The sequence below is a fragment of the Notothenia coriiceps genome, unplaced genomic scaffold (assembly GCF_000735185.1).
Source record: "Notothenia coriiceps isolate Sejong01 unplaced genomic scaffold, NC01 NC01_scaffold00034377, whole genome shotgun sequence".
Taxonomy (NCBI): Eukaryota; Metazoa; Chordata; class Actinopteri; order Perciformes; family Nototheniidae; genus Notothenia; species Notothenia coriiceps.
This window is the reverse complement of record NW_011367078.1, coordinates 631941-642265: the sequence shown is the minus strand read 5'-3', so window position 1 is coordinate 642265 and position 10325 is coordinate 631941. Positions and strand designations below refer to the sequence as shown.

General features: G+C 40.7%; 1 protein-coding gene across 1 annotated transcript in view; it reads left to right on the top strand.

The window, feature by feature from the left end:
* Nucleotides 1-10123, top strand: part of atg4c (autophagy related 4C, cysteine peptidase) — a 14407-nt gene extending 4284 nt beyond the window's left edge. The window contains exons 4-10 of the mRNA XM_010790521.1: nucleotides 3414-3741; nucleotides 4924-4994; nucleotides 5985-6187; nucleotides 6467-6545; nucleotides 7328-7404; nucleotides 7891-8010; nucleotides 8409-10123. Of these exons, the coding sequence (XP_010788823.1) occupies nucleotides 3414-3741; nucleotides 4924-4994; nucleotides 5985-6187; nucleotides 6467-6545; nucleotides 7328-7404; nucleotides 7891-8010; nucleotides 8409-8576 (1046 nt within the window). The 3' untranslated portion in view covers nucleotides 8577-10123. The remainder of the gene's footprint in view (nucleotides 1-3413; nucleotides 3742-4923; nucleotides 4995-5984; nucleotides 6188-6466; nucleotides 6546-7327; nucleotides 7405-7890; nucleotides 8011-8408) is intronic.
* The last annotated feature ends 202 nt before the right edge of the window (nucleotides 10124-10325 follow it).

Sequence of the window (10325 nt, the reverse complement as noted above, 5' to 3'; positions counted from 1 at the left end):
CCTGCACCAGGCTGGGAAGACTGAATCTGCAATAGGTAAGCAGCTTGGTGTGAAGAAATCAACTGTGGGAGCAATTATTAGAAAATGGAAGACATACAAGACCACTGATAATCTCCCTCGATCTGGGGCTCCACGCAAGATCAAAATGAGAAACAAGAACGGTGAGCAAAGATCCCAGAACCACACGGGAGGACCTAGTTAATGACCTGCAGAGAGCTGGGACCAAAGTAACAAAGGCTACCATCAGTAACACACTACGCCGCCAGGGACTCAAATCCTGCAGTGCCAGACGTGTCCCCCTGCTTAAGCCAGTACATGTCCAGGCCCGTCTGAAGTTNATGGGCTACAATAGCCGTATTCCCATGGTCAAGCCACTTCTGAACTCAAGACAACGGAAGAGGCGTCTGACTTGGGCTAAGGAAAAGAAGCACTGGACAGTTGCACAGTGGTCCAAAGTCCTCTTTTCAGACGAAAGCAAGTTTTGTATTTCATTTGGAAGTCAAGGCGCCAGAGTCTGGAGAAAGGCTGGAGAGGAGCAAAATCCAAGTTGCTTGAAATCCAGTGTGAAGTTCCCACAGTCAGCGATGGTTTGGGGAGCCATGTCAGCTGCTGGTGTTGGTCCACTGTGTTTCATCAAGCCCAGAGTAAATGCAGCTGTGTACCAAGAGATTTTAGAGCACTACATGCTTCCGTCTGCTGAAAAGCTCTATGGAGATGAGGAATTCATTTTCCAGCATGATCTGGCACCTGCCCAGTGCCAAAACCACCAGTAACTGGTGTACTGACCATGGCATTACTGTCCTCGATTGGCCTGCAAATTCCCCTGACCTGAACCCCATAGAGAATATGTGGGGTATTGTGAAGAAGAAGCTGAAAGACACCAGACCCAACAATGCTAATGAGCTAAAGGCCGCTATTGAAGCATCCTGGGCATCCATAACACCTCAGCAATGCCACAGGCTGATTGCCTCCATGCCACGCCGCATTGATGCAGTAATCCGTGCAAAAGGATTCCCAACCAAGTAGTACTGAGTGCATTAATGGACATTTTCAAATGTTTGATTGTGTTTTGCGGTTATAAATCTTTTTTTTTTTACTTGGTCTGAGGAACTATTCTAATTTTTTGAGATAGGATTTTTGAGTTTTCTTAAGCTGTATGCCATAATCAGCAATATTAAAATAATAAAAGGCTTGCAATATTTCAGTTGATTTGTAATGAATCCAGAATGTATGACATTTTTGTTTTTTTAATTGCATTACAGAAAATAAAGAACTTTATCACAATATTCTAATTTTCTGAGACAGTCCTGTATACCCTTTGTTGGCAATGACAGAGGTCTTCACAAGGTTTTCACACACTGTTGCTGGTATTTTGGCCCATTCCTCCATGCAGATCTCCTCTAGAGCAGTGATGTTTTGGGGCTGTCGCTGGGCAACACGGACTTTCAACTCCCTCCAAAGATTTTCTATGGGGTTGAGATCTGGAGACTGGCTAGGCAACTCCAGGACCTCGAAATGCTTCTTACGAAGCCACTGTTTCGTTGCCCGGGCGGTGTGTTTGGGATCAAGACCCAGCCGCGTTTCATCTTCAATGCCCTTGCTGATGGAAGGAGGTTGTCACTCAAAATATCACGATACATGGCCCCATTCATTCTTTCCTTTACACAGATCAGTCGTCCTGGTCCCTTTGCAGAAAAACAGCCCCAAAGCATGATGTTTCCACCCCCATGTTTCACAGTAGGTGTTCTTTGGATGCAACTCAGCATTCTTTCTCCTCCAAACACGTCTAGTTGAGTTTTTACCAAAAAGTTCTATTTTGGTTTCATCTGACCAAATGACATTCTCCCAATCCTCTTCTGGATCATCTAAATGCTCTCTAGCAAACTTCAGACGGACCTGGACATGTACTGGCTTAAGCAGGGGGACACGTCTGGCACTGCAGGATTTGAGTCCCTGGCGGCGTAGTGTGTTACTGATGGTAGCCTTTGTTACTTTGGTCCCAGCTCTCTGCAGGTCATTGACTAGGTCCCCCCGTGTGGTTCTGGGATTTTTGCTCACCGTTCTTGTGATCATTTTGACCCCACGGGGTGAGATCTTGCGTGGAGCCCCAGATCGAGGGAGATTATCAGTGGTCTTGTATGTCTTCCATTTTCTAATAATTGCTCCCACAGTTGATTTCTTCACACCAAGCTGCTTACCTATTGCAGTTTCAGTCTTCCCAGCCTGGTGCNGATACATGGCCCCATTCATTCTTTCCTTTACACGGATCAGTCATCCTGGTAAACATGGGGGTGGAAACATCATGCTTTGGGGCTGTTTTTCTGCAAAGGGACCAGGATGACTGATCCGTGTAAAGGAAAGAATGAATGGGGCCATGTATCATGAGATTTTGAGTGAGTGACAACCTCCTTCCATTAGCAAGGGCATTGAAGATGAAACGTGGCTGGGTCTTTCAGCATGACAAGGATCCCTAAACACACCGCCCGGGCAACGAAGGAGTGGCTTCATAAGAAGCATTTCAAGGTCCTGGAGTGGCCTGGCCAGTCTCCAGATCTCAACCCCATAGAAAATCTTTGGAGGGAGTTGAAAGTCAGTGTTGCCCAGCGACAGCCCCAAAACATCACTGCTCTAGAGGAGATCTGCATGGAGGAATGGGCCAAAATACCAGCAACAGTGTGTGAAAACCTTGTGAAGACCTCTGTCATTGCCAACAAAGGATATATAACAAAGTATTGAGATGAACTTTTTTTATTGACCAAATACTTATTTTCCACCATAATTTGCAAATAAAGTCTTTAAAAATCAGACAATGTGATTTTCTGGATTTTTTTTTCTCATTTTGTCTCTCATAGTTGAGGTATACCTAGGATGAAAATTACAGGCCTCTCATCTTTTTAAGTGGGAGAACTTGCACAATTGGTGGCTGACTAAATACTTTTTTGCCCCACTGTATATACTTTATTAATCCCAAATTGGGATATAGTTTTGTTACAGGACCAGCGTGCTCTACATTAAAATACAAATACTTAAAAAGTGGAAAAGAGTTAACAATTAAAGATAACATAAAAATAGTATATCAAATATAAACAATATACAACTTTAAAAAAGAACATTTTATATTGTAATGTATTGATCTCTAATATAATATAGATAAAATATAAAAAAAACTCTAAACAAGATTTAGTGCTTGACGCCCTCATCAAATAGCATAATTATTCAAAGATTGGCCAAAAACATGACAAATTATCATATTTAAAACGTGTATCTACAGTAATGTAGAATATTGATTTACCATCAGTCGACACAGAGATATAGTTCTCAGGTCAAATAATATACATTTATTCCCAGGCTGTTTTAAAACTTAGTTTGTTTTTTGGTCCCAGATGTTGTATCTCTGATGAATTCCTCCACAGACTGGACCTGGTCGGAGGCCATGGCGCTGCAGCCTTTAGACACAGAGACGTGGACCACCAGCGCAGCCAAGCGCCTGGTGGCCTCAATGCAAGGACCCTCCAGGCCCCCGGAGCATGGCCCACCCCCCCCGCTCCAGTCCCAGGCCTCGGGATCTGCAGAGGAGGCAGATGCTCATTTGAAAGAGATGTACCACCGCTCCCTGGTGTCCTGGTTCGGGGACAGCCCCTCGGCTCAGCTCGGCCTCCACAGGCTGATCCGCACCGGCCTGACCATGGGGAAGCAGGCGGGGGACTGGTACGGGCCCGCTGTGGTGGCACACATCCTCAAGTAAGTCTAAGAAAATGTTTAAGGCACAACTGATTCGTTTTTTATGTGCACTCATGATTTGATTTATAATAATGTCTTCAAAAAATTATTGATACTCAAAGTCTAGATTTTAGAATGAAATGAAGCAAGAACAAGGACCTGTGACCAACAAATGCTTGACCTTTTCCCTTGAAATTACTTCATCAATCAGTGAAAGGACAATTTCATAATTTAATTTATTTTAATGAACTAATCAAGCACTAAAAATGTCCCTGGAAGCTCTGGAAAATACCACTGCAGCATTATCAGTTTCTCTGTTTTTACTTTGTATAGGTATGTGTTCGAGTCAAATATTGTTTGAATTTTGTATAGTCCTATCATATACACAACTATGGTGTAGTTATGTAATGAATGAAACGCCGGTCACAGGTTCCTCAACAATTCAATTACAAGACGTAATAAACAACAATAACAAATAGAGCAAGCTCAGGCGTGAATAGTCTTATGTCCTGAGTCTGGTGGTTTTAATCCTGATGCTGCCGTACCGCCTGCCAGACGTAAGTAGCTACAGTAAAAGATGGTAACACATCGTAGGACTAAAACTTTAAAAAATGCCAAAGTAGGTTTTAGCTGAATTTTATTGTGTAAAAAATAATCTTTATTTTCTGATTTGGATCATCATTACATTTTGTGTGAGGTAATCTTAAGTGTGCTTACAACATGCCACTGTATTTGTGTGTATGCATCATTTTAAATCACTTAAGTTGAGAAAACAGCCTGCGGATGAATAAAATAATGCACATTTTTAATTAAATATTTTATTTGGCAGGGACAATGCACAGTAATGAACACTTAAAACATTCAAATGTGTCAAGCGTAACAGTGCCAGATTTAGCTTTGAGCTAATTTCCATCCGCAGTCCCTCACATAAAACATTTAAGAAAATTACATTTTACAAACATAGCAATAACAAAATACATGATATGCAAAAAGTGCAAATGAACTAAGATAGGAATTTTGCAGTATATTACATGTACTGTTGTAAAATATCTTTGAACAGACACACTGCTCTGACCCTGGATAACATATTATTAAGTGACACACAGTATATCCCTGATGTTGACTTAGCATAAGCTCTTATATTAAAAATCCTCACTTCCCCCCTCCCTCTCTCTCTCTTCCTTTCCTCTGTCTCTTTCTTAGGAAAGCTGTGGAGGAGGCGATGGACCCCGGCTTGGCGGGTATAACTGCTTATGTCTCCCAGGACTGCACAGGTATGAAAGATGAGCCTGCTGTTGATAAAAACAGGATACTGGGCACAACGCCCAAACTGACCCTTCTTTCTCCACTATCTCTTTCTGCTGCTGTGAGGACACTGTGGAGCTGAATAGAAAGGTGACAGGATGCTCACTGTGTCTATTCCCCAAAAATACATTCACTCCAAATCTATAACGTCTCACACCAACCTCGGCTGAACCCCAATAACTTGGGTTTTGAGTTGTGTTTGTCATCTCAATAGCCAGAGCAGAAGATAGCTGGTCTGAGAGCGAACATCTTGTTGGGTTCAGAGTTTAATATTAGAGTCAGAGAGAAAATGGGGAGTGTATTTTACTTGTGTGCACCTGTCGCCATGACAGTGTTCCAATTAATCAAAGGTCAATCAAATCATATTAGCAGTTAATTATTTGGATGATCAACTGAGAATATTTTAAGTAATTTATCAAGCATGTATCCTTCACATGCACATTTTCTTTTTTCTAAAAATGTAAGGAGATGCAAGATTCCCTGTTTTACATCACTTTAAATTAAATCTCTTTTGCTTTAGGACTGTTGATTTGACTAAACAAGTATTATAGATTATATAGAAGACGTTATCTCGGGCTCAGAAAATTGTGATTGACAGTTGTATCATTATCTGAGACGTTTGATATAAGAAGTTGAACAATTCCCTCTGTAAAAGTAAATGATAGATTTACCCACAGAATAATTCACAGAACCCCGTTTTGCGAAATATTTCCAAATTAAGTGTGTTTAAGTGGCATACACTAACTGGCAAAAATGCATCTATCTGTACAATTTCTCTTCTGAGAAAGAATAATTTAGTATCTCACAGATTAATAAAACATCATCGTAAGTAAACCACCCTTATATTTGGTAAACCAGGACCAGGGGAAAGCCTGAAGAGCATTCAGAGTGGCTGACAGATTGAGGGCTGACAGACATGAAAGCAGACAAATGACCTTTGTGTTATTGATCCTCCAAAGTGTACAGTGCTGATGTCATCGATAGCCATAGGGTACCAAGAGCAGGGCAGCCCTCTGCAGAGAGATCAGAGGCCCCGCCCACCTCACAGAGCGACCAACCGGTGTCAGCCTCCATCCTGACTGACAGCCGAGCCGTCATCATCCTCATCCCTGTGAGGCTGGGAGGGGAGAAGACAAACCCGGACTACTTTAACTTTGCAAAGGTGAGAGATACATGGAGGTCAACGGTAGCTGAACCAAGTTTTTTTCAGTCTGATCATTTGTTTTAAATGTTGGTGTTTGATCAAGTTTTGCACGTACACTTCTAGGTGTAAACTAAGTAAGAGTTATAGTCATGCTGTAGAAAGGAAGTAGACATAATGTGGAATGGCAAGTTTAAAATATATGTTGAATTGAGATATTTTATATGAAAATTAATTGTAGGAATTTAGGCTCCTAGCCAGATTTATTTTGTGTTTCTTTGTCCCGCTCTCTGCATTCAGAGCATACTGAGTCTGGAGTACTGCATAGGCATCATCGGAGGGAAGCCCAAACAGGCCTGCTACTTTGTAGGATTTCAAGGTTAGTGTTGGCGTAATGCAAAACACAAAAAGACACAATGAGAGAGGTTGGTGTGAATAACAGGTTATTTTGCATAATATACCCTTCTTATGTGAAAAGACAAAGTAAGTTAATGTATTCCTGTTTGCGTGGGGAAAACGGAGAGGAGTGGAGATCGAAGCAAAGTGAAGCAGCGCTTACTTTATTCTCTCTGACCCATCAAAGCCTCACCCATTTATCACAAGTAAACCTCCCAAGTTGTGAGCTGTAATTGATTTCCATAGGAGGCATGCATTACATTTCATCCGGGCCCCAAAGTGAGCCACTCTTCATCACCTTCAGGAGCCAGGAGGAACCTTCAGTTGTACATCTTGGCAGTCAATATTTACGCATTTACATTTTACCAATTTGAAATACAGTGGTGGATGATGTCTAAATGACAAGCAATACATTCTCCCTGCCATGCCGCGGCTCAGCGCTGCATTCATCATATGCAAATGGTCCAATATAATTGCGTGTTTTTAAAAGTAATTCCCCCACACAAAAATTAAATGACAACCCCTTCTTTTTTTTGTCGGTGTAAAGAATGTGCTTGTACAAACGCATTTGATTATGCAGAATGTAATCCACCCTGGTGGATATTAAAAAGCAACAACCTTCTGTGAGGCATATTTGACGCACACAAGCCTAACAGTAGGCCAAGCAGGTGACTTTGAGCTACTCTGCATAGAAATTGGAGAGAAGCGCGTTTTTGTAATAATCTGATGTTTTTGAATAACTTGTCTTTTGTTTTGTCCTTGCAGATGACAGCTTGATTTACATGGACCCTCATTACTGTCAGTCTTTTGTGGATGTCAGCACCAGCGATTTCCCTCTCCAGGTAATGTGAAATTACACAGACGAGCTGACTGGAGCCCCAGTAATGTGAATTTAATAGTTTCTGTTAGTACTTAAGGGTATGAATCTTAAAGCAGCCCCTGGCCCAATTACCGAGTCCCTATCTGCTGATTTATTTGCTGCTCAGATGTGTGAAGCTGCCACTTAAGAGAAATACGGCAAATACCAGATCAGGTACTGTGAGCCTGAATATTTCAGGACCCATACATAAAAACCCTCTCAGAGCACTGTGTAGCAACTTTTGTTTTATGCTTTTGCATGCAGTGGTATACAATGTGACAATACAGCAGAGTTGTAAATGTATGGGTGCAGTGACAGCAGATAAATAGGATTGCATTCATCAAATGATGCAGAATACATCTTATTCGCCGTTGACGCTGCCTTGGAGTGTATGTATGCCCCGCAGTTGTTACACATTATCTACAGCTTGGTGATTATTTTCTGATGTATTTTGCCTCTTTCTGTCCAGTCATATCATTGCCCCTCACCAAAGAAGATGCCTTTCAGCAAGATGGACCCAAGTTGCACCATAGGTTTCTACTCTAAAAGTGCTCAAGACTACGAGAGAATCAGCCAGGAGCTTTCTAAGGTGGGGAATAGTTGTCTTTGTCACAGGCCTTATTAAAAAAAATCAATTCACCACTTATTTATTATTATTATTATGACCAAATTGATATATTTATACTGTTTCTCCCCCTGCAAATGTGTGGTTAGTGATACAAGTTGACCAGTAGATGGCACCATTTAGCCATGAATCTGCTCTTACCTTGCTTCTCCAACCAGGCAACATGTTGGCTACATTTAGAAGTCTTACCCCCGTAGCTTATCAAATTTCTGCTTAGAGGACTCTAAAATCAATATCCTCTACAAGAGAGGTGCAATAAGATACCCCTCGTTAGGTTAAGTGATGAAATTGAAAGCAAACTGTTATGAAGTGTACGGCATGGTGTAACACTAGCACTCTGAATCACTGCTCTGTTGTTCCAGGTGCTGCAGCCGTCAGCCAAGGAGAAATACCCGGCGTTCACTTTAGTCCAAGGTCACGGCAGAGATTACGACCTGTCTGCAGGCCTGACCCCGGAGAAGAGAGAATGGCCCTTTATCCGTGACCCCCGGAGGACGGTCACCACCACCGGGGACTTTGTGCTGCTTTGACAGCGCGGTTTTTAAAAGACTACTGACGGGGAACTTCTTCTAATGAATCACACTGCTTGGTGATACACAAAGCTTTGTGTTTTAGTCTGCTGGGACACTGATGCTTATGGGATTCCACACCTCGGTTAATACCTCCTGAATACTTTGTTGCCAAGCAGTCTTTGCCATAAAAACTTTGGAATCATATTTGTTGTCTGGAACTGTGAGCTTCCTGAATTTTTTTAGGACACTTTTGGTGCTCCGATTTTTTTAATGAGCTAAGATGTCGTCTTATGCAAAGGAACATCGATTCTAGTGGAACACCTCAATTTGCGCCAAATATCGACATACTTATTTTTGAGGATTTTTTTTTTATTACTTACTTCATGTTTAGAATTATTAAAAGTATTTTCCTCATCATGATCGTAAGGTCCAGTTAATCACTCCGCCATGTTTTCAAGGCTAACAGTGTTAGACAATATGTCTAGTGTCATTGGAGTAGAGTGTAATTTTCACAGAGCCACATCTCAGTTGGGATAAGATGATTATTGTTAAGCTTTAATTAATATGGGCAAAGGGCTCTCTGAACTTTGGGAAACTTTTACTAAACCATTCTGCCAAAAACCTTTCATTATACAGGATGAATTCTTCACCTGTCTGAATCCCCTCGATAGCAGAAGCATACGGGACATTTGTTCTGAATACACTTATTTCATTATTGTGCCAACATGTCTTTCATTCACGTTACAGCTCATGTCTTTCTCTGAGCAATAACATATAATGGTGTTGTATGACGATGTGGTTGTTTGCGTGCCTCCTGGGTTTTTAGGTGGTATTTATAAAAAAAAGAAATAAAAAAAAAAGTGGCCAGAGATTGTTAAAGGGATAATGCCATGTGCTATATCCTTTATACATACAGTCTATGGCTATATCTCATCAAGCACTATCTGTAATGAACTACCCTTAGCAATAGAGTTATTTAGATATAAAGTAGTTACTGTATTTGTCTAATTAACACTGAAGTAAGTTTTAAGTCACAAAATGGTATTGTGGAGTAGCAATCTACACCTCATGATGAAATCAGAGACATATCAACCTTCCAAATAATAATAATTTGATATGCTGCATGTATGAACCATTTTGGTTAATCATTTCTACACACATTTTTATCATTTCAAACCATCCCTTTTTTATATCTTATACAATACGCAAAAGAAAGGGAATTTACTAACATTTCATATTAATGTCATTAATGTTTTTCCTTCTTTTGATTATCTCTTCCTCAATTCTAGTCTCCAGCAGTGAGTAACTTAATGCTATAATGCTTTTGAAACGCCTTTTACAGTATCTCCATCGTAGCAAACTAGTGAAGTGAAGAAGTATGTGACAACACATTAAGATGCCAAACAGGAACATGCACTTTGTTTTGATCACTTTCACATGACTGAAGTATTCTGCCTGTTGAATCTATTTTATGTACATCTTTGCACTGCAACAAACGCACGTCTGTTTGCATAAATTCACATAGAAAATGTAAAAAAAAAATAAAGTGAATAAAGGCAAAAATATTTGACTCTTTTAATCAGTTTGCTTCGTGTTTATCAACTTTTAGAATTTGAGGTGACTAGTTGGATAAAAAAGCACTAGATACAAACCTCAGCGATGTGTTGAAATGTATTCAATCCCTTTCTTCCCGGTCAAATGTAGTAGATTAAAACTAATCGTACGTGCTAACCATCTCTACAGCCCATTAACCAGGGACCGGAAAAA